The 23474-nt window shown below is 57.0% G+C and overlaps 1 protein-coding gene across 39 annotated transcripts in view; it reads right to left on the reverse strand.

Moving 5' to 3' along the window:
- Positions 1–23474, reverse strand: part of MYO18A (myosin XVIIIA) — a 95679-nt gene that overhangs the window by 32456 nt on the left and 39749 nt on the right. For 11 of the 39 annotated variants that reach the window (XM_070227774.1, XM_070227754.1, XM_070227781.1 and 8 more), the window contains 16 exons: positions 13976–14063; positions 13665–13771; positions 13372–13548; positions 12687–12900; positions 12268–12410; positions 11561–11661; positions 10637–10700; positions 10274–10418; positions 7880–8056; positions 7568–7658; positions 7083–7275; positions 6168–6254; positions 3879–4020; positions 3565–3724; positions 2585–2771; positions 2016–2259 (listed from right to left, as the gene is read on the reverse strand). In XM_070227774.1, the coding sequence (XP_070083875.1) occupies positions 2016–2259; positions 2585–2771; positions 3565–3724; positions 3879–4020; positions 6168–6254; positions 7083–7275; positions 7568–7658; positions 7880–8056; positions 10274–10418; positions 10637–10700; positions 11561–11661; positions 12268–12410; positions 12687–12900; positions 13372–13548; positions 13665–13771; positions 13976–14063 (2320 nt within the window). Of the gene's footprint in view, positions 1–2015; positions 2260–2584; positions 2772–3564; positions 3725–3878; positions 4021–6167; positions 6255–7082; positions 7276–7567; positions 7659–7879; positions 8057–8676; positions 8689–9912; positions 9934–10273; positions 10419–10636; positions 10701–11560; positions 11662–12267; positions 12411–12686; positions 12901–13371; positions 13549–13664; positions 13772–13975; positions 14064–16014; positions 16159–17394; positions 17473–19364; positions 20052–22446; positions 22507–23474 lie in introns of all 39 variants that reach the window. The other 28 variants (XM_070227776.1, XM_070227770.1, XM_070227751.1 and 25 more) reach the window with 14 other exon arrangements.

Genomic DNA, 23474 nt, shown 5'->3' on the forward strand with positions numbered 1-23474 from the left:
AGACAGTATGGAGAGAAAAAGTACATGAGCTTGGCGCTGGAATCCTGGCTCTGGCTCTTAGTACCATGTGACCTTGGACCAATCACTCAACCTCTCTGAGCCTCAGCGTCCTCATCTTTAAATGGGGGTCCTACCACTTATCTCACGTGGTAGTCATGGGGCTTAAATGAGAAAATATGTAGAAAGCACGGCTTGGCTCACTTGGTGGGTGTTCAATACAGCGCTGCCTTCCTTTCCTCAGTCCACTGAAGCAGGGATCAGAAAGGGCTCCCTTCCTGCCCCCAGCCTGACCATGAGCCAAGGCCAGGTGACCAAAAGACTTGTAGATTCTCTCTCCCTAAAGAATGTTACCTCTAACAGAGACTCCCTCCCATCTGGGCTTGAGGTCGGAGCAAGGGTGACTGTCTGGCTTGGAGCAAGGTCAGGATGGTGGAGTGGGAGGTTACCCCGAGTCACCCCGAGGACACCAGAGCCCACAGGAGAGGACCAAGAGACCCACCCCTAAAGAATCACAGAATTGCAAACCAAAAAGGGGTCTTAGACCAGATATAACTTATCTTCCAGATGTGGAAACTGAGGCCTGAGAGGTGGAGTGACTGGCTTGCTCAAGGTAACAAAGGCTGTGGCTGGAGACATCACTGGACTCCAAACCCGGGCTACTGACAGCCGGTTGCGGCTCGCCCCAATACACTGGCCTAGCTAGCTCTGGGAAACCCTCCAACAGGGAGATGAGGCTGATGCATGTGCCTGATAATTGAAACAGGAGGCGGGGGCCGCTGAGGGGCCAAGACAAAGTGAGCTATTGATTGTATCTGAATTGCAATTAAATTGATGGGCCGGGATAGCAGGTCCGGACGCCTGGCATCTTAATTAATCATCAGCTCTATCGATAGTGGCTGGGGACTGGGTAGGGGGAGGGGGCACGCTGTTGCTGGCCTCATCGATCTGCTTGTTTGAGTAAAGCACATTGATTTTGGTTCAGAGCGGTAACAATCTGGTTTTGAAATAATAAACACCAACTCCATATCAAGACGTGGGGCAGATCAATGATTTATTTAGAGCAGGGCAGGGAGCCCGTTTCCTGGCTTTGGCTGCTAAGGAAAAGTGGCGGTGCCCATGGGGATGCCTCAAGGGGACCTGGCTGTGGGGGGATGGGACCCTGCCTGCTCTTCTAGCTAAGGAAAAAGGGGCAGAACCCTGGCAACTCATAACTTCTCAGGCAAACAAAACTGTACTGGAGAGGCGTGAACTCAGAAGCTGGTCTGCCTGGGTCAAATCCTGCTCTGCCGCTCATGAGCCGTGTGACTTTGGATAAGCTACTTAACCTTCCTGAGCCTCAGTCTCCTCATCTGGGGATGATAATGTCATGTCATGAGGTGGTGGTGAGGATTAAGTGAGTTAACGTGTGAGACGAGTTTAGAATAATACCTGGGTACCGTAGATGCTCTATGGATGTTAACTACCATAACTATCACCCTCTCCGCCCCCTCCTCCAGATGGGCCCATAAAAAGGGTCTGTCTGACCTTTCTGGGGAATTTTAAGTACTTCAGAAAGATTTAGCACCTCATTTCTCACTGGGGGGCTGGCCCAGCCACCTGCCTGCTCTTGGAGGTAGTTATCGCCGCCAGGCAGACAGCTCCATCAGGGCACGGGGTCTGCTGCTGTGAGCAAAGCTGACCCACTGGAACCAGAGAAGGGGGAAGGAGGGAGCTGTGGGACCGGGCACGTGGGGCAGGAGGGGAGGGAGATGAAGAGGACTGGAATATGGCAGGGAGAGGAGGAAGAGGGGAGTCAGCAGAGTGGAAAGAAAAAGAGAAAAGAAGAGACTGGGCTGGAGAGACGAGAAGAGAGGCCCCACAGAGGAGGCACCAGGGCGGAAAAGACATCTAGGGCCAGTCCAGAGACAGGAGGGGAGCAGCACCCCTCCAGCCCCACGGGCCCCACTTGGTGGGTGAGGAGGGTTGCGGCAGCTCCATAAAAGAGAGGTGGGGGTCGAGAGGGAAAGAGGCCCCACCTTGGCGGTACATGCGCATGGCATCAAGCAGGCGGGAGCCTCGGAGTTGGGCGCGGAGCAGGGGCACGTCCAGCTGCAGGAGCCCAGCCTCGCAGTGGTCTCCGGAGGGCAGGTCCAGCTCACTGCTGCTGCTGACTCGGCGGGAAGAGGCGGAACGGGGCTCCCCGGCCCAGCCCTCTGCCACAGGCAAGAAGCAGTGCACGAAATGCAGCTTCGACTTCTTGATGGTGTCAATGAGGGCGTCCTGCCAAAGGGGAAAGGACGGCCCTCAGTGGGCTCTGATGGCCCAGCCCATGCCCAGAAGAGCAGGGACTCGTGCCAGCATCTCCACTTTGCATAAGATGGCAGGTATCCCAGCACTGACCAGGACATGCTAAGTGTGGACAACTCTGCCTTTACTAGGCCTGAGTAGCCACTCAGGCAGCAGCACTGAAAAGGGGACCCCACCAGCAGTGATCAAGTCAGAGTGGGATGCTGAGTGGGCCCCGGGTGACCTGAGTGTGCCCAGGACGCCCAGGCTACCTGCCAGGAATGAGGAAGGGTCCCGGAGTCTGGGCGGGCACACTCACCACCTGCAGCTTAATTTGGATGCACAGTGACTTCTTCTTGACAGCCGCCATGCCTGTGGTGAAGGTCTTCCGCATGCTGGTGGCCCGGCGCAGGGCCAGCTGCGAGCCTCCCTCCAGGCCCGCAATGGAGCCTGAGAGCACCGTGGCGCTGCCCGCCCGGCCCAGAAACAGGTTGCTGATGATTTTTCTGCCAAAGGTGGGAGGGCAAAGGAGGGAAAGAAGTCACATTCACGGAGCAGTAGAAGCCGTTCCTTCTCCCAGCGCCTGTAACACCAAACAACCCCCACACCGCCGTGGCCAGGGGCCTGGGTTATCTGGGCTGGGGCTGCATGTTCCACGCCCTACAGAGGAACTGCAGAGAAATCTTCACACAGTAAGAGGAGACAACCAGGGCGGCAGAAGCCGAGGGGTAGGCAGGGATTGGACAGAGCAGAGCGGGGCGACCTGCTTTTCTCCATCACTGGGCAGGGGGCACAGAAGTGGGAAAGGAGTTTCCAACGTGGCAGGAAAGATCAGAGCCCAATATCTTCTAACACTATATAATCTACTCCCTACCTCTCCTGCTGATTATCGGCTTCCCCTACTGGAATGTAAACTCCACAGGAGCAGAGCAGGGTTTTTGTTTCCTACACTGCTACCTGCCGAGCACCTAGAAGAGTCTCTGTCACAGAGGAGGTAAAGAAATGAAGGAATGAACGAACAACAGGGCTCATATGACTGAGCGGAGTCTAAGGCCACTCCCGCCTTCTAAGAAGAATGGGGGGGTGTTATTCAAATTTAAAACTATATGTCTCTCCAACAATATGGATCCCACCTCTACTCCAGGAGGCCACCCCCTTGCCCCCAAGGCCAACGGCCCTCAGCTGTTGCCTCTCAGGAAGTAGAGGCCATCTACCCTGCTGGTGAGGGGGCTTCTGAGAGCAGGGAGCCCAGAAAAAGCCCTGGGGACAGGACAAGGACAGAGTGAGTGGTGTTCTTACTTCTGGGAGTCCTGCAGGAGCCGGGGGGCGTTCTGGGTGGCCGGGTTCTGCTTGGTGTAGCTCAGCCAGCCAGCCACATTGTATTCCACCCAGTTGGTGCCATGGCTGTGGCCCAGGAGGAAATGGTGTGGTTTACTGCTGCGCAGGAGGGGGCTTTGGCCTGAGGATGGGAGAAGCAAGGTTCAGATCATCAGGCCACAGCCCGCAAAAAGCCAAGGGACTCAGTGAGCCCCCCGGGCAGTGACACCTGGGCTCATATAGGTGAGTCCTCTGGAGAGGAAGCAGAGGAGCTGCCCTCCAGGGGTGCCACCTACCTTTTTTGTCACCTTCCTGGGGGCCATAGTAGGAGAAAAGGCGCTCCAGGAGGGCATCTTCTGTGGCCCCTGGCACCAGTGCCTCCTCTTCTAATAGCCACAGCAGGCCCCTTGCCTCGTCCGTGCGGGCCAGCGAGCGGACCTATGGAGAAGCAAAGAAGTCCCACCATGCCATGGGAGCTGTGGGAAAGGAGCCAGGGCCCCAGCCACAATCACACACTATAAACATGCTACACATACACACACACACACACTGCCACCGTGGCTCCCGCCACTCACTGCTGATGCCTGTGGAGCAGGTGAGCAGCAAGGAGAAGGAAGGGGCCAGAAAAAGATCAGAGAGAAAAGCCCACAGCAAAATACGATTCCTAGAACTTGTGTCCAAAGTCACCAAAGACTGAGGTTTCCTATTAACCTGAGCCCCACATCCAGAGGCTCTCCTCCATCCGCAGCCTCTCGGAGGTCATAGGGGGCTTGGGTGAACCCCATGCTGCCCTCACTCCCTGGGCATCACTGCCCGGGCAGATGAAACAAGATAACGTCAGTAAGGCCCTGAGCATAGCGCATGGCCCAAAGGAAGCTCTCAGTAAGTGACGGCTGTGGGGTTAACCCTGAGAGGAGAGAACCTAGAGAAGGCTCAGAGGACTGCAGGTGGGATCACTGCAGGGTCATAAACTCAAGTGCCAAAAGCCACAGACAGGTGACCCTATCTATGGACGTGACAGCCAAAATGGGCGGAGCTGAGGTAATGGGGAGCAGGTCCCCATCTAAAGGGAACAGACACCACTCAACTCAGCCAACTGCTGTCCTGGAAGAATGCTGGCCTAGTGTGATAAAACCTCCAGTTTTTCAAGAGAAGGCAGAAATACTAAATTCTGATTTCTCATACCCCATGCAGGCCAAACAAACTAGGCCTGTGGCCACATCGGTCTGAAGGTGACTTTCACTGGAATTTCCAAGTCTTCCTTGGGCAAGAAGGACTGAAGTTTCCCCAGGCCCCGTTCTGGCTTAGCCTTAAGGGATTGGGGGACAAGAGAAGTGAGAAGTGCCATGTTCCCTCTCTTTGACCCCAGCTGCCTGCATCTATGCCACACAGCTGCCCAAGGGAATGAGGGTGACTACCAGGAGGAAGCAGAATGCGGCCAAGGACTGATGGGTAACTACGTCCCAGAGTGGCTGAAGCCGCGTGGCAGGAATAAGCAACGAAGCCATCGAGTGGAGAGTGGCAGGCTGGGCACTCAGGGGCCCCCATCCCCAGAGGTGCAGCTGTCCACTGCCAAGGCCCATCAGATAGGGAAGAGCGAAGAAGGGAAAGGATGGCAAGCCCCCTCCAAACACACTGTCTGATGCGTTGCTGCTCCTAAGCCACGTGGACTGACAGCCCTGTACCTCCTGGGAATGGCAAAGGCTCTTGAGGGAGGCCACTGTGGGAGCCCAGGTGTCAGGAAAAGAAAAGCCAGCTTCCCTGGGGAGACATGGAACTGGGCACTTTAGACATTTGTCCCAGGGGGACATTCACTCTCCTAGATCCCTACCTCCTTGTGCCAGGCCTTCCTGCAGGGCAGAGGGACAGGGAAGCAGGACTCAAAGCAGAGGAGGGAGATCAGCAGCCCAGCAAAAATGCCAATTCTCCAACAGAGCACCTATGCAACTCCCTAACTGAAGACAGTGGACAATGTCAAGTGCTCATCAGGCCACCCAGTCCCCTAGGCAGCAAGGTGCCCAAGATGCTAGTCCAAAGGGTGATGAAGCCCATGCCCAAGGCTGAAGGGCGAGGGCTAATATCCAGAGTCCCTCAGTGGGCATTTTATAGCTGAGCACTGTCTCCCCGTTTGGGTGGAAGGCTGCTTCCTCGCTTAGCTCTGCTAGGCTGCATCAGTCCTCTTCTTGGGGACAACAGGAGGGAATGACTATGTCCTCTGGGTCTAGCCAGGCCCTCATCACCTAGGAGGAGACACCAGGGCTCCTGGCAGACACATTTCAGGCTCAGCCAGTCACAGGACAGGGCCTGAGCCTCAGCTGTTAAGAGAAGAGGTACGCCCTCCCGCCTGGCTCAGAACCCAGGGGCCAGGGCTCCCCACCGCCCCAGGGCAGAAGAAGGTGCCACCTTCCTGGCCAGATCGGCTGAGGGGCAGGCCCAAAGTTCTAAAGCTTGGTGTCTGGGCCTGACTGCTGGGCCCCCTCAGCCCACAGTGGCACCCTGGAGGCAGCGCACAGAAGGGCTCTACCGAGGAAGAGGAGCGGGAGAGGAGAGAAAAGGCCAGTCCAGGCCCTCGCTGGAATTCCTACCAGAGACTGATGGGAGGCTTGGTCCACAGCGGCCACTGAATCATCCGTGGCTGGCTCCAAGTCATCAAACGCCAACTCGATGTTCTCCTAGGAAGGAAGGCAGAGCGGTTGTGAACATGGAGCCAGGCGTGGGTCACACCCCCATGAGCAGGCCAGGAGGGAACGCTGGGGTCAACAAGCCTGATCTCCTGTCCCGTGCAGAAGCTTCCCCCAAGAAGCCTGACTGACAAAAGCTCTCCACCTCGCAAGGCGCCACATCATGTCTTTGGACAGCTAAAATCCCTCTAGCTTCTTTTTATACTGAGCTAAGGGCATATGCTCCTGTTATTCGCATCAGTTGATTAGGCTATGCAGAGTAAGCCTACTTTCGACTCCACACAATCATCCTTGACTTGAAGACAATGGACATCTTCCTCCTGAATCTTCTCTCATCCAAGATAAATATCCTGCCCAGTTCGTTCAACTCACCTCCACATGAGGTAGGATTTCCAGATCTCATCCCTTCTGGGACACCCTTTTATTGAGGGGCCCTAAATAATCAATCGCCACCTTAACAGATCAGGAGACAGGGAAGGCCAGGCCTCCATGTGTCAGCAGGAACTGCATGGTGGCAAGTCACAGGGCCTAGGTGGGTGCCTTGAAGGAAGGCAAGGAGGGGCTCCCAGGCACCCTGAATGCCTCTGCAGCTTCGCAGAGCGCAAACTCTGCTCAAAGAATGTAGCCTGAGGCAGGAAAAGACTCCTACGCTAGAGAGCACACGGGGACAGAAATGACCAGAGAGTAAAAGCTGGGAAGAGAGCAGCCAGGGGGAAGGTGGCGCCTTCCCTCATCCCAGATGCCCTCCCTGAGGGTGCCAGGGCCAGAAGGTGAGGCGGGGGGGTGGGGGTGGCAGGCAGAGGCAAGGTCAAGTGCTACCTCCTTGTATCTTTCCAACTCCTGCACAAAGGTGCGCTCATGGAAGAGCCTCTGCAGCCGGTCCTGGGCGTAGTTGTGGCACAGCTCCTCAAAGGAGGCTCCGCGGGCTGAACCACCCTGCTCAGGGTTCTGGAAGCCTGGAGTGTCCACAATCATCATAGAGCAGAGCGAGTGCTGGCTGGACTTGAGAGCCCTTCACAGGGAAAGCCTGGGTGAGAGGTGGCCAGGGCCGTACCACTGAACAGCCCCCACTGGTCTGCCCCTGGTGTCCAGGCAGCCCCACCCTGCCCCACGCCAAATCTCCATCCCCACGTGGGTGCCCAGGACCCTGGTAGAAGATGTGCCTCTTCTCGCCTGCAAGGGCAGTGAGCCCTCTGCTGGTGGAGGATGGCTCTGCCTCAGCAATCACACAAGCACAGAGGCACCAACTCTACCTTCAACAGGACAGGAAGCAGGCAAGTTGCTGGGTCCTGCCTGGCGCTCACCTGTTCACCAGGGAGACAAGAAGGGTGAAGAGCTCGCTGTAGAGGCCAGACGCCATGCCCTCTAAGCACTCCAGCGCACTCAGTTTGGGGCCTGTGGGGCAAGAGGATCAGCTCTATCTCCGGCTCCCTGGGAATCCCCACCTGGGTGAGCTCCATACCCACCCAGGGCCAAGTCAGCATGGGGCCCTGGGGCTGGCCTCTCCCCATGAGGGAAGCATCTATTCACCCCAGCAGTCTCCCCACGCCAGAGACAGCAATGAGCCCGGGAGGAGGCCTCAGAATCACATCCACCAGCCAAGGGGCTCAGGGTACCTGTGCCATCTCCCAGGCCGCTCTCCTCAGGGCCCTGGCGGAAGGAGGTAGAGCGCTGCAGGGTGCCCCCCTTGTGCTGGTGCTTGAAGATGGCCGAGGAGAGCTCCTCCAGGCTGCAGCCCAACAGGTATGCAGCCTTCTGGGCCCACTCATGGCGTGCAAACTGCTTGCGCCCAGCTATGGGGTAGAAAAAAGGGATCTGGCATCTTGGGTCTTCCTTCTTAGGCCATTTGATGACCACTGTGTGCTTTGGCTCCCTCGCTCCTATAGGACTGGGGAGTGGGCATCTTCCAGAGGAAAAACCAGCCCTGATGACACCAGAAGGGCTTCAGGCAGAATGAGGACAGTCAGCAGCTGCCAGGGCTTCCTGTGTCCATTGGGGGTGGAGAGAATGAGTAGGTCCTAAAAGAGGAGGTAACTCCACACTGCTGCCACCAGAGGGCACCCAGTCAGCTGTGAACATCCCTGTTAGGGGGCGTGTCCTTCCCCAAGGGTGCCAACTTGGTGAAGGACAGTGTGAGGATGAGCCAGCCCACCCACGATGAGCACAAGAACTGCCTCTGCCTGTGGGGGACATCATGAGAGAGTCCTAGTGCCTCTCCCTTCCATGAATGCCTCAGGACCCTCCCTCTAACCCCTAGGCGTCTGCCAAGGGAGATCACAAACACCCACCCATGCCAACAGTGGGGAGGCGAAAAAGCCGCAGGAGAAAGGGAACAACCCACGCAGACAGACGCCTCAGCCAACATGTGTCTAATCGTGGCAATTAGGGAAAGCTAACAAGAAACCAGGTTTACCTTCGGCAGCTTCTGTAAGGCAAAGGACCAGCATGCAGCATGCAAAGAAAAACAGCATGTTAGCAAACAGTCATCAACTGAGCCCGCCAGGCCCACGGGAAGGGGCTGCGGGGGGTAGGGGTTTGTGAGGATGAGCAGGCGAGAAAACACAACCACATTCAGACTTAGAAACACAAACACACACACACTTACAATCTCAAAGGACTATGTTTATGGATGTAATCACACTGACACACACACACATAGACCTACAAAGATATTCTACCACACCCCGTGCCTCCCCCGGAAAATACTAGAAGCTCTGAGGAGGTAACAGACCCTGTTCAGCAAGGTCCATGTGCTGACATGCCCAGAGCTCTCCACCTGCAGTCAGCGCTGAGTAGGGTTACAGGAAACCTGGGCTTGTGAACCCCTCAGAGTGAAAGAACTTCCTCAAGACACGGCCACACGTGCACCCACCTTCCCACCCCCACAATCTGGAGGCAACTTCTTTAACTCAGAGCCTGCTTCCTCTCTGGCAGGGATGCCACCTGCTGGGATCATAAGGAGCCTAACACTCAGACACCTGTTCCTCCATGCACCCACCCACCAGTGCTGTCTCAATCCTGCTAAACAGCCTGGGGCCCCTCACACCCCAGGGGGAGATGAAGCCCAAGCCCAAGGTGCTGCTCAGAGGCAGCATCCCTTTCCTTAAACTGGAGGAGAAAGTGGTGAAGAGGTGATCAGAGCACCCGCCCACCAACGTAATCTCAGAGGAAGGCAGCAGAGCTCTTCCAAGCCAGACCAAGCTCTAGCCATTCACAAGCCCCCAAGCAGAGGCCCTGAAGCTGCAGCTCATTTGTTACCATGGTGCCTGCTGCCCCCTAGTGGCCTCCACCCTGACATGCAAGAGGGAGAGACACCTGCTACCAACCCAGTGGGGAGAAGGGAAGACTCAGGGAAAACTGGCCTTGGGAAGCCCCAGGAAGCAAGCCCACCCTACCCCACCTAAGCCCCATAGAGGGCATCCTGAAAGGTCCCAGGAGCTGGACGCAAAAGTGGTAGAAGCAGCTATTGCTGGGACTCCGAGAAGCTCCACAGCCAGAGGCGCCCTCTCCACCCTGAACTCTGGGGCTTCTCTCAGGCCAGTCCCCTCTGCTATGACCCAACAAGCCCAGCCCCCAGAGAGAGCCAGAGCAAGCACCAAGATGGGGCCAGGTGGCCCCTACACCCTAGGGAGGGGCCAAGGTCAGTTACCCGCTTGCTCCTCGGGGGCCTCTGTCAGGAAGGGAACAAGAAGGAGAGTTATTCCGGGGGACTGCTCCAAGTTAGTGCCTTTCTCTTGCCCCTCAACCTCTGGACCCCCAGCCCCCTGGTCTTCACAGTGCTCCTGGTCACTGCCATCTAAGTCCACGCCTCATCCATCATTGGCAGAGATGCTTCTCCAGGTATTTGGAGCCTTCTGCTCTGACGTGGGGGACCGGGAAGAGGCATAAGCAAAAGAGGGGTGTCTGATAACAGATGAATCTGTGCTGGGCCAGAACAAACTGGGGTGGGCAGGGCCCCTACAAGCTCTCCTGGGCGACAGGCCAGGCTGTTGGGACCCACTGCAGGTTACCTTTGGTGGCGCCTGCAGCCCCCAGGTGGTAGATGGCAGCCAGGATGAGCCAGCAGGCTTTCTGTTCATCGGGTGAGATGCCCAGCACCTTCATGGCCGTCTGCAGCTTACTGAACTGCTGAGCCGCCTTCTGCTTCTCCTCGGGCTGCAAGGACAGGCGGGCACGCTGGCACTGGAGCTCAGAGGGGCTGTCCCTTCTGGCATACCCCCACGCTGCTGGACTCTCAGAGAGGGCAAGGCTAGCATAGAGCCGCCAAAATGGAGCCAAGCTCCTGCTCCTTCCATGGAGCACCCCAGGCCATTAGAGGCTTCTCCTACCCCCAAGACCCAGGGCTGCCAACCCAGTCCCCAGTGTCCCCTCACCTTGGCCAGTGGTACAATCCCAAACACATTGTTCTCTGCCAAGTGGTTCAAGTGGAGCTCTGTCCTAGGGGTACAAAGGACGCATCAGTACGGTGCTTGATCCCCATCAAGGCCACCCCCACCCAGGGCAGAGACAGACAGACTCAGCTTCCAGCCTCTGAGTTCTGTCTGTCCATCATGCCCTACTGTTAGGCCAGTTGCTGCTGCCTTTCCCAATTGGCCTGGATGCCTGGGCAGAGCACCAGCCTCCCTAGGATGGGTCACCAGAGAAGCCATGGTAAGAGTGTCCAGCCATACCCTTGGCAGGGAGCAAGGAACCCTCCTGAAGGGTGATCCAGCCAGGAGAGAGACTGTGCCCTCAGTTACAAGAAGAGCCCAAGAGGATAATGCCCTGGGGCTGTGTGCTCAGCCTTATCATTTATCCCTTTTTCAGCTAATACAGACAGCAAGTCTGAGGGTCTAAGGGAAAGAGCCTGGCAGGGGAGCCAACATGTGGGCTGGGAGGGCCAGTGTGAAAGGCACCGAAAAAGGCTCGGGCTTTTGGCCCCAGTGTGGACTCCATCACCGGCTCAGCCTCAGACTAGCCATGTGACTGTGGGGAAGTCCCTGATCACCCTGCATCTGTGTTTTCCTCTCTAGACCTGGCTTCATGGATGCAGAGATCCTAGTAGGCCCTGGGAACACTGAAGGGTCAATTGTGCCCCTCACAAATATCCAGGCCCCTGTGCCCAGGGCCAGGTAGTTCCTCCCAGGCAGGGCCTATGGCTCACTTATCTCGCCATCCCCAGGGCCTAGCTCAGAGCCTAACATGTAGCAGGCATGCAATAAATAATCGGTATGGGATGCAATCAAGTGGCAAGATCCAGGAGCCATCGGTAGGCTGGAGCACAGAGCACCCTCCCTGTTCCCTCTGTCCCATCTCACCTGAGGGTGCCATCCCCACAGGCCAGCAGGTAGTAGAAGATGTTGAATGTGGCCTCACTGGCTGGGCGTCGAGCCACGCGCAGCTTCTCCAGAAGCATCGTCTGTGGCACAGCATGGAGGGTATGGGCAAGGAGGGCAGTGCCAGGTCAAGCTTCTCCCACTCCACACCAGAAAGAACCATGCCCCCGGGAACAAGCAGTTATATCTTATCCTCAAGATGCTCACCCAGAGGCCAGATCACCTGAGGGTCAAACTTGGGGCAGAGCCAGGGGGAAGAAGACAGGCCCAGCTCGTGGAGGGGACCTGCTGACCCCCCAGGCATGGTCTTCTTGGGGAGCTGGACACTTTGTGATGAGATACTTCATTCAGCATGGAAGGGAGTCAGCCTCGGCTGGGCCTCACTTTACTGATGAGCCAGACCTCCTTGAGTGAAATCAGCCTGAGAGAAGCCGCTAAGTGCAGGGCCAGGGCCCCAGCAGTAGGGTGTGGCCACCCCAGAATGGGCAGGAAACCGAGCCAGGCCCCACCTAGGACAGGAGCCATCGGGGGCAGAATGACAAAGGCTCAGGGCAGATCTGTTCAACCCTGCTGTGCCAGGGTCCATTTTGTTGGGGCAGAATCCCAGGAAAATGAGGCACAGGAAAGAGCCTGATTCCCAGGGCATGAAATTAGGGGGTCAATCTCCTACACCCTGAGTGTCCACTCACCTGAATGGAGGCCGAGGCCACCTGGCCAGCTTGGTCAAAGTCCAGGGAGAGGATCTGGGAGAAGCGGGTGGCATTGCCGTTCATGATGGTAGGGCTATTCCCAAAGGCTTCCAGGAGAGTGTACAGAGCCTGCCACTTCTCCACTGCAGAAGACAGGCCCAGGGGTCATCAGGAAAGCCAGGGGCAGCTCACCCCAGCCATGGGCTCCAGAGGCCCAGGCAGAATGGGAGGCCCAGCCACAGCTGTTTCCCCACTGCATGAAGGCTCGGAGTTACTCAGACCAGAACTGACCAGGGACAGAGGGGTTTTGAGGACACGAAGAGGCCAGGGAGAAAAATAGTTGGCACCCAGGAGGGACCTCCACCCTCAGCCCCCTCTCCCCAGTCTATTCTAAGTTTTCCCAGTTGTCACTGCCTCACCAGAAAACACCTTGTTCCCGCTAGTGCCTGCAATGGTGGCCAGGTATTGCACCAGATGCTGGCAGCTGGTGGTCTTGCCACTGCCACTACTGCCCAGGAGGATGATGGACTGGTCCTGACGGCTCATCAGCATTGCCCTGTATGCGTTCTGGGCCACGGCGTAGATGTGGGGTGCCATGTCCTCCCGCCGACACCCCTTGAACATGTGCATCACCTTGGGCAGGAGAGGGATGGAGGGAAGGGGTAGGCTCAGGCCAGCTGCTGCCGCCTTTCCTAATTGTCCTGGATGCCTGGTCAGAGCACCAGCCTCCCTAGGATGGGTCACCCGAGATGCCCTGGTGAGAGTGTCCAGCCATACCCCTGGCAGGGAGCAGGGAACACTTGGACACCCCTCACTCTCAAGGTCCACATCTTTTTGGGCCTTTCACTGCAGGGGAGCTGTTGGATTCCGAGGCTAAGGCCATGCATGAAAATGCAGATACTAGTCAAGTCTTGGCCTCTGTTAAAGGTTGGGGGAGGGCCTTTTGTCCCTACCCCTTGAAATGACTCCTCTTCCCAACGTGAACTGTGAGAGTGGACAGGAGCCCAGTGGGATGCCAAGGGGAAGGGGCAGAGCAAAGGAAGGGGGAGTAGTAGTGGGTGGGTGGGTCTACGAGGCAGCAGGGTAGCTTAGGGGGCACTGTACCTTCTCTGAGTACACAGCAGGGGCCCCACGGGGGCTGAGGACGAGGAGGCTGGGGCCAGCGTACGTGTACAGCAGACTAGCACCATAGCGCTGGCGCAGTGTGTGCAGGACGCTGGACTCGTTGAGGTACACCAGTGAGGCCAGATCTTCCAAACGATCGCATGAGGGAGCATTGGCCTGTGTGACAGGACAGGCAGGCAGGCACTGAAGATGCAGAACCTGTCTGCACTGCCAGGGGACAGGCCTGCCCTGCTGAGCCCACCTCCTGTGCCTGCCACCAGCCTCCTGCAAACCTTCTCTACGTCATCCTCGTCCACATCCAAGATGGCTCCATCATGGTCTAGCTTCACACGCACCTTCCCCTCCGGCAAGCTGAGCTCCTCAGATTTGAGCTGACTGGCTGCAGAAGGGGGACAGACAGTCAGACACGGGCCTGGAAAGCCTTTTAAGACCCTCTTTGGGCCTTTCATGGTCCTGCCTCCTCCCCACTATATCACCAACCTCTCCTATCTCAGCACCCAGCCCTCATCAGACCCAGAAGGCACGCTCATCCCTGAAATCCGAGAGGCCCAGGCATCTGCACCCTGGGCTGCCCCAGACTCACCCAGGGAGAAACCATCCTTATGGACCAGCCACACCTTCTCTGTCTCATACCAGGCCTCCTCAGCTGCAATCTGCTCTTCTGTCTTCACCTATCAGAGGGAGGGGAAGAATAAATAGTCAGACTCTGTTCTAGAAAACAGAGACAAGGACAGCAGGAGACAGGAGAAATGTGAGGGGAAGGGTTTCCAGATGAGCCACTGGGCGAGGGGGACAGCTGGATGACAGACACAGAACAGGGGACATCAGAGGTGTCAGAAGATGAAGGTTGGGAAGCCAGGAGGCAGTAGTGGTCCTGAGGAGCGCTAAGGACAAGGACACAGAGCTAGGGACCATTCCTGCCTTGAGGGTCTGGAAGGACAGAGACACATGGAGCACGTACCCAGGAGAGAGCAGACCCCAGGCAAGCAAATCACCAGGATCTACCATCAGCCGCTCTCGTTCCCAATCTCCTGCAAAGGCTGTAGGATCAGCATCCGGAACCCACACCCCTCACCCTGGGCCACAGCTACTTGACCTTTCATGCCCTGCTTCTCCCTTCATCCAACTGATAGGCCCTCCTTCACAGAGCTGGGAAAGGGCATCTCCTCAGACCTGAGGAGAGAAGTGTCTACTGAGGACTTTGTAATGCAAAATGATAAGCACGTCCTGAGTCCTAGCCTTGGCCTGTCCCTCCCCTCCAGAGGATGCTCTACTGGATGGGGGACGGTGTTCAGATGTATATGCCAGAAGGTGGCAGGTGCACAGACCTATGTGGACATGCTGAGGCCATACAGGGGCATGAAGCAGCATGGCCAGAGATATGGAGGGGGCGAGGAGGGGCAGCACAGCTCTGTCAACACAGGAAGAGACTTGCATGTCACAGGGATGGGCACCAGAATGGGTATAAAGGGGCTGAGAATCCCCAGAGGCCCCAGGTGGTCGCCAGTCAGAAAGAAGCATTTTGCAAGCATTGACAGGGTGTCGGGCTGCCAAACCTGGCACCCCCTAGGAAGACTTGAGCTGGGCAGAAATGGTACCAAGGGGACAGGCCCGGCTCCCATGGCCCATCGGGCTCCTTTTGTTGTGGGTAGGTGAAAGGGTAGCAGGGTCATCCAGTGGTCCCTGGTTGGGGGAAGGTCACACACACACACCTGTGGCATTGAGCAGCCCTCAGGCTAGCCCCAGCCTACACTCTGCAAGGGTCTCCAGCTGGGAGGTGCAATGAGTCTCCTAGAGTCCCCCACCCTCATGAGACCTGAAGCCGAGGTGGAGACCCTGGGTGAGGGATTGGAAAGGATAAGAAAATAAAATAAGAAGACTTGTCTTTGTCGCATTTCTTGGCGCTGAAAGAAAAAGAGATCTGGGTCCTGCCCCCAGGTTGGACTCTGGCTTCAGATCTCTCTCTCCCTCGCTGACTGCCCTTCCCAGCTTTAGGGTAAGAAGGCTGGGCTGCAGCAGCGGTCCTCAGACTCTGGGAGTCATGACCAGTGAAACGACCCTTCAAAGACGAGGATCACTATGCAGTTGTCAACATTTTAAATTGTTAAGTGAAGACATTTTAAAAAAAGGCTAGTTCTTCATATTTGAAGAAGTGCAGCTTTATAAAAATAATTACAACGTTTTATTTTCTTCCAAATAACATGAGATCGGTGAAGCCTTTGTCATGAATGGACACGTTCTATGGTCAGGTGTTTTGGTGAATAAGGTGACATCAAAGGTCATGGCCTATAACTAATTCCCACAATGGCCAGCAGGTGGAGACAGAGAACGCCACATCTTCAGGCCTGGGATGGGGGAGGGAGGTGGTGGGGATTCAGCCTTTTCAGCTTTTTCTTCCCAGATTGAGCAGAATTGAAACACCTAGAAACCAAAATTCTGGCCAGGCCCTTGGATTCCAGTGGCTAAGGACCATGTGCCACAGAGGCCAAACTCGAGTGGTGACAGTCTAGACACTCTCCAAAGGCCTCACATAGAACTGCCCCATCACAAACTCCTGGCACTGCCTCCCCGGAGTATCCCCCCAGAAACCGGGTGGGAGCCGGAAGGGGAAAGAGGCCTTACACTCCAGCATGAGGCCCGAGCACAGACGCCAGCCCAGGTACAGGGCAGGGGTGGCGGGTAGTCACCGGAGGAAGTGGAGGGCTCCTGAGGGGCGCAGGAGCACCCTACCTGGCTCTGGGCAGGAGAGGCGGCCTCAGGGTCCAGCTACCAGCAGCAAGCAAAGAAGAGAGAGAGAAGAGGGGTGAAGACAAGCAGACCATTGGCATGTCCCCTTCAGCAAGCACCCTGGCCAATGGATGGCATCCTCCTGCTGCCCAAGGTACAGGGTGGAGGTGGGAGGAGCTTAGCAACAGGACCGGGGAGCTGGCCTGGGCAGGTGAAGTGTGTCCAGTCCAGGAGAGGCCAGACCAGGAAGGAGAAGCCCAGCTTGGTGAAGACTTGTTACGGTGAGATTTCTCAGAGAGGATGCTCTGGTAAGTCATTTCCTGTGGCCTGGGCAGGAGTGTGCCACTCTGCCTCTGGCCACAGTCTCTCCTGGGCTGCCCATCAAGTCCCCTCTGAATTAGGCTCCTCTTCTGTGTGCCAGGCCACCTTACCACACCCAGAACCTGGGCCCACTGGGAGCCTCTGGCCTTATCTTCAGGGTACTTCCCAGCCTAGCTCTCCTGTAGCCACCAGATCCCAGCACAGGGCTGCCCCTGGTCTCCAACATACACCCAAGGATGCCGTTCCCTGTGCCAAGGGCTGCCCTTCAGAGCTGTCATTCCTGCACCTCTCACAGAACAAGACCACCAGTAGCCCCAAGTCTAGGACCCCTTCTTCAAACCCTTCCTGCACCCCTGCACCACTCCCACCACCCCCAGGCAGGCACACCACCCCATGGCAAGTGAAGACATCACCCCATCCAGGTCCACCTGCCAATGGCCAAGAACCAAGGGACCATGGGCAGACCCTGTGGTCAGCATTGACCTCTCTGTCTCTGTCTTGTTACTTAAAGGCCTTTCTGGAGAGGAAGGGAGTCAGCCAGGCCTTGGACTTTGCCTGTTAGAAATGGGCAAGCAGTTAACAGGCCCCACCTGGGTGTGGAGAGTGGGGCTCTCAAAAAAGGGGAGTGTCAGCTCCCTGCCTCGCCACCCATCAGACCCCGGCACCAAGACACATCCTCCGGGGAAGAGAACGGGGCCAGAGAAGGGGGCTGGATCCCTAGCCAGGAGGGGCCCCTCCCACAGGCACAGGGCTCTGGGATCCCTGGAGGAACAGCCTCACTGTGCTCAGACCCTCCGCAGTGCCCTTCTCTCATTTCTTCAAGTGGGAAGCTCCTCTGGCCCCCAGGCCTTCCATAGCCAGGGGCTCCCACACACAGACACACACAGTCTGGCCGCCAGCCTCAAGGAAGAGGTGTGCCAGCAGTGGGGAACTGCACATGAGAGGTGGCATTACAGAAGCTGTGAAGATCCTCTCAAGCCGCTGGTGGGCCTCCTCTGCGGGGGTCAGCCGGGCCTCGGGGGCAGCTCCTGCCTAAGGGTTAAACCACCATTAGTCCCGGCCTGGGATCAGTGGGAGCACAGCATGCCAAGCTTCAGGCCCAGGAAGCCACTGGGACCCAGTGGGTCAGTAGTAAAGGTCAGGGAGGCAAGCAAGGCAGCCATTTGAGTTTTTAAACCATCAGATGAACAAAAAAGAACAGGTGCCTGGAAGTTCTAGGGTTCTTTCTTCCACCGTCCTAACCATTTCAGCGCCAGGATGGCCCTGTCCTCCCACACCTCCTCTGGTTCCTGCCCTAGGCCCAGGTGATAGGTGGCTGAACCCCAGATTAGGGCACATCTCAGCTCTCACCCCCACCCCAGTGAGAGATGGAGGGACAGGGAGCCAGAGGGAGGGCAGCTGGCCCAGGAAAAAGCACATGACACTCTGGCTCCTTAGAGGTTCTTTTCAGGGACTGACGGTTTGCCTCATGCCCTGCCTGTCTGGCCAAAATGCCCCTGCCAACTCCTGTGCGCCAGGAGGTAACTTCCCTGATTCAGAGTGGGCCAAGAGGGGTGGGGAAAGCTGCGGCCTGATCCTCTCTAAGTTATGCAAAGCCTGGGAAGAAGGGAATGGGGAGCAGGGTGGGTTCTGGGATCTTAGGAACCCCAGGAGGTCACAGTCAGGGGGGCCTCTAGGACCTGGGGGACAGGCTAGGCCTTTAGGATGTGCCCTGACCCTCCCCTTCCGGCCAGGAGCATGCAAGAGCACAGAGAAACAGTAGTGAAACTTGACGCGCCCCCCATACGCACGCCATGAGGCCTCAGAAAGGTCCGCAAAATGGGAGAGCTTGAACAGAACTGTCCCCAACCCAAGGACCAGCCAAGCAGGCATCACATTCCAAGAGAAGGGGCTGGGCTGATCATCCTTGGCCCTCTCCTGTGCCTCTCAGCCTCCTGTCCCACCCAAAGGGCACTTTGTAAACAGATGGGGCCCCAGATCCAATGGGGGCCCCCTGTGCCCATTTGCCACTCAGGCACAGGGCTCCTCGGGGAGAGTCCTGCTGCCAGAAGGGACTGCTGGCCAGGCCCAAAGAAGGCAGTGATGGCAATGATGATATTAATAACTATTGCTATTAGCATCACTAACGACGCTGCCATGGATGGAGCACCCACCTCACCAGGGACTGGGCTTGGAGCGTTCGTTACCTGAATCGCTCCTAGTCTGCACAGCAACCCTTCAAAGCAGCTACTATCCCTTATTTGGAATTCCAAAATCCAAAAAGCTCCCCAAAACAAAAGATTCTTCCTAAGTATTTTGGTGGCAAAACCTAACTGTTTATTTTCTATTCCCCTGCAACCTGAACATTCAGAGATTTTGCTCGGCAAATATTAATGTGTTTGGTTACAGGTTGCTGCTCATTATGTACTCTCTCTGATATTCTAAAATACAAAAATTACTAATTTTCAAAATCCTTCTGGCCCCAAGGCCTCAGAGAAGGGACTGTAGACCTGCATTATGCCCGCTTGACAGATGAAGGCTCAGAGATGGGACCCTGCTGAAACCACAGTGGGTGAGTGGCTGGAGATGTGAACACAGGCCACTGACTTTAGAAATTCTGTCTTTCTCCCCTAGCACTGATCTGCTAAGACTCTGATCCTCGACTCGGGATCTGGCGCCTCAAGGTGACACCATGTAGCTGGAGACCAGGCCCCAGCTCCCACGTAAGGGTGTCAAAGAACAGCAGCATGCTGGTGAGCAGGTCCCAACCCAGAGCCCAGGCCACCACGGGCTCTGGCATTCGCTTCAGGAAAGCCATGCAGCCCTGCCATCGGCACGTGTCCCGGGCCCTGCTTCTCAGTCATGCGGGGCTTGTTGAGGAGCCTTGGGGAAGCTGGCTGCAAGGGTGATAAGGGGTGTGGGAGGTTAGTGACACACTTGGGTACCTCCTGTTGCACGTCAGGGGCTGGTGACTTGGGCTGCTGCAATCCAGTGAGGTTCAACTTCGGGCCAGTGGAGCCTGGGTCTGCCAGCTTTTCCGGTGGGGCTGGGGAACACTGCTTCTCTGGGGTTTCAGGCTTGGCTGGGGAGCCTGGCTTCTCTGGGGAGCCTGGTTTCCCCAAGGAGCCTGGCTCCTGGCTGGAGGGCTTCTCCCCCTTCCCAGGAGACTGCTTGCCACGGGGCTTGTGATCCTTGCCCCTGCCCCGAGACATCAGGCTCCGCAGGCCCATGGAGAGCTCATCTTTGGCTGCCTCCTTCTTCGCTTCAGGCTTAGGGGGAGCAGGGGGAGCCGGCGGGGGTGGTGGCTTGAGAGGGGTTGCCTTTTCACCCTTCTTGCCTCGAGCTGGGTGCTCAGGGGATTTGATCCCTCTGCTCAGAGGCTCCCTGGGGCTCCCAGGCTCCTCACCAGGCAGCACCTTGCTCACCACCTTCCTCACTGCATTCGCCACCCTCTTCCGGGACAAGCCCTGGGCCTCCTCACCCGGGCCTTCTGCTGACACAGCCCCCAGGCCGTTCATAGCGGGCGTCGGCACAGGGCTCTTGGTTCTCTGGGAAGTCTCTGAGGGTACAGGGCTGGTGGGAGGCTGAGGACTCCTAGATTTGCCACTGCCGTCCTTTGAGCTGCCCTCTAGCTACAGTCACACAGATACAGGTAGACATTAGCAACAATGCCTGTGAACCTACCCACCCCATGCAGAGGAAGAGGTGTGACCTCTCTCCTAGCCCTGGAACAGACTTTCCATTGATCCACCAAACAACACATAGTTCCCAGAGGCTTTCCATCTTCCAGATAGGACAACTGCATCTAAGAGTTTGGCTTCTCTCTCCCACAAAGCACAAGCAGGTACTGCTGTCACCTGTCGTCCACCCCTGTGCTTAGCACGGAGCTGGGAGATGCCAGTAATGAGTGCCTGGAGGCCCAGAGTTACTGGCTTTCAGTCAGGGCAGCAACCAAGGCCCAATCCAGCACCCACTCCCTCACAGCCCAAACCCAGCAGAGATGGAGCATGGATAGGTCAAACTACCACTTCCCACCATCGATCCTAGTTCACTTTGGGGCTTCCTGCCTTTGTGGTCCCTGGTCCTTCTATCCCCCAGTTTCCTGGGCAGTCAGACCCAGGGTCTGCCTATCCTGATGAAAACAATAGTCAGGGAGCAATTCCTGGCCCCAAGACACGCCAAGCCTCCTCCTCCCTGCTCCTCTTGTCTGTGGCTGCTGTCTCCCCTGCACCCACATTCTCAAGGGCTGCAGAAACCCAGTGCTAGCCCAGGAAGCTGCCACCTCAGACTGTTTTCTGCCAGTCTCTCTGCAGTTTCCTCCTGCAAACCTTCTGGTTCCCAGAGTGTACGTGTGGAGTCACAGGAGGAAGAGGAGGCAGCTGCAGCCCACAAAGGGTTAAGCACACAAGTGACCACAGTTCCACTCTGCCCTAGAGCTGGGGCCCTGGCTCAGCCGGCCTCTCAGCCTCTGGGCACCCATGAGCCGCCTGGTGTACACTGGCACATTCCCCCTGGTGCACCCACCCTTCCCCCAGCACTCGCAGGAACTGTCTGTGGTCCCAAGGGACCACCACTGGGAAGGCCAGGCCTGCTAATGGTAGGGCAGAGTTTCCTGCAAAGCCAGCCATACTGCCTAGAGGGAGCAAGGTCAACTTGGGAGCTCCTTGCTGGTCAGGCAATGCCCTCCCACTAAGCTGTGCTTGGGCTTCATTCCCCAAAACAATGACCTAGCTTCTAGGGTGCACCTGGACACTGGGCTCTGTGAGGGGCTGGCTGCCATCTCTGCTTGGATGCAGGAAGACGCTCACAGAGTGGGCAGACCTTTGGCTGCCATGCAGAGAGGCTGCCCCATGTCCTGAGCAGAGCTGAGCCAAGTGGCCTGAGCCCAGGCCTCAGTGGCAGGGTGGCCCTGCTGCAGGGGAGGGGAGGGGAGGGCTTGAAGATGCTCTTCCTCAAACTCTTGGGCCAAGAGTGCTCAGTTGTGTGCCAGGGTACTGCGGAACTGGCTGGTGGCCCTAGCTGCTGGCGCCTATATCTCTTCCCTCCCTCTTCTGGCTTTCCTCTCATCCCCTTTAACTGAAGATGATGATGACAACAACAGTGATGATGATGCTAGTAACTGCTAACCCCTATACGGTGCTTGTTATGTGTCAGGCAGTCTTCTAAGCATGTTACGTGTAATCTGCCATGCTCCAAGGCCCCTCCCTCACATGTCTCAAACATATCCCTTTGAGATCACAGGCTGGCCTTGCAGGACTGTTTACAGGTTAGGTGGAAGCCACAATGCCTGGCTAATCAAATCTCCATCCAAGGAAGTGGGGGAGCCGGGACACGTAGCACCTCGGGTAATGAAGTATGGATCTGTTTTGTGATCCAGCGCCACCCCAGTGCCCTGGGCATTCCCGTCCCCTGTGCCAAGAGCAGCCTTCTCCTAACAACACATCTCTAGACCTGGCTATTCTGGAACTCTCTCCCTTCTCTTGCCTTAAAAGAGTCCAGCTTTATTCAAGGTCTCTATCCCAAGGCAGAATGCCTGGGGGGTGGGGGCGTCCAGAGGCACTGGGCAGCTGGAGCCTGCCTCCAGGTCACTGCACCAAGCAGCTGACAGGGTCTTGGGAAGAGACAGCAGCAGCTGTGGCGAAATCCCTCCCTGGCCTTGTCTTGTGCGCCCCCGAGCAGGGAGGAGTCCCAACAGCTGAGCTCTCATTTGGTGCTCCCCAACCTAAGAGTTCGCCTACCTAAGGCTCGCCAGCCCCAAAGTGTTCAGGAAACCAGAACTAAAGGTAGGAACCAAAGGGGGTGGGGAGTTAGGGGGAGATCCCCAAAGCTCCTTGGCATTCCCATCTCCTTCATGCACCCCAGGCAAGCCTCACTCAGGCTGCGCCTCCTGCCCCTTACTGGCGTTCCCTCTAGCCACCCCAAACACGAAGGGCACCCTGCAGGCCTGCCCGTTCCGCGGAACTGCCTCCCAGACTAGGCCAGGGCTGGCAGACACACCCCACACAGGCATCTTGGAGAAGCACTTACAGCCCCTTCCTCCTTGCCAGGAGGGCCAGGCTTCGGCAGAGTTCTGTCCTCCTCTTTAACCTGAGGGAGCAGACAGAGAAGTCACTGGCAGGTCAGGGCTGGGAGACCTGGCACTAAAAGCACAGAAGGAAAACATCCAAGCGGCCTCTCCCTCCCTCAGAGGCAGAGCTCCTGAGTGTCAGGAGCATGGGGTGACAGACCTGGGCAACAGATATACTCTCCTGGGGTCAGAACTGTCCAGTGACAGCTTCAAGAATGAAGAGTCTCGGGGGGGTGAAAGGCAAGTGCCCATGCCCTCAGTGACCAGCTATGCCGCCCACTTGGGCTGTCAAAGAGGTCTACCCACCAGAGTGACATCGTGGCCTTGGTTACAGGGTGGATAGAAAGATCCAGCTAATTCAACTCGGGCTTAACTACAGGAGTCACTCCCAGCTCAGACAGGAAGTGGTCTGAACAAGAGCCCTCTGACCCAGCGGCTGAGGAGCGGGAACAACCCCAGGGTGGGGGACCCATAGGGCCAGCAGAACTGAGTGTAGGGTAAATGGGTGGCCCTATCAGGCTGGCTCCGGGTGGCTTCTAGGTTCCGGACAATTTCCCTCAGCACAGAGATTGCGGAGCTCTGACTGGAGGCAGGAAGTAGGGCAGAGGCAGGGATTCAGGAGGCCAGATATCTTCCCAACCTCAGACCCACAAAACTGCCAACCATGCGGCTGAGGGAGGGAACCCCAAGCTTGGGGAGGGGTGTAGAGGAAGGAAAGAAGCCCCAGCTCTGGCTGCTCTGGCCAGGCGTTTGTGCTCGGCCCAGGAGCTAGCTGGCCTGAGCCAGAGGGGAGAAGCAGAGTCAGGGGCAAATGGCAGATACCATAACATAGCTGGAAAAAGGACAACGTGGATGCTCTGAGGGTTCTTTAGGTTCAGAGACTGGCTCAGAACAGACCCAGAGAGGCCAGGCCTCAAGTCGGGGAGTCTTCTCCTCTCCCCCTCACTAGAATCTCTCGCTCCAAAAGCTCAGACAGTCCTAGTGGATT

This window comes from Equus caballus, chromosome 11, assembly GCF_041296265.1.
Source record: "Equus caballus isolate H_3958 breed thoroughbred chromosome 11, TB-T2T, whole genome shotgun sequence".
Taxonomy (NCBI): Eukaryota; Metazoa; Chordata; class Mammalia; order Perissodactyla; family Equidae; genus Equus; species Equus caballus.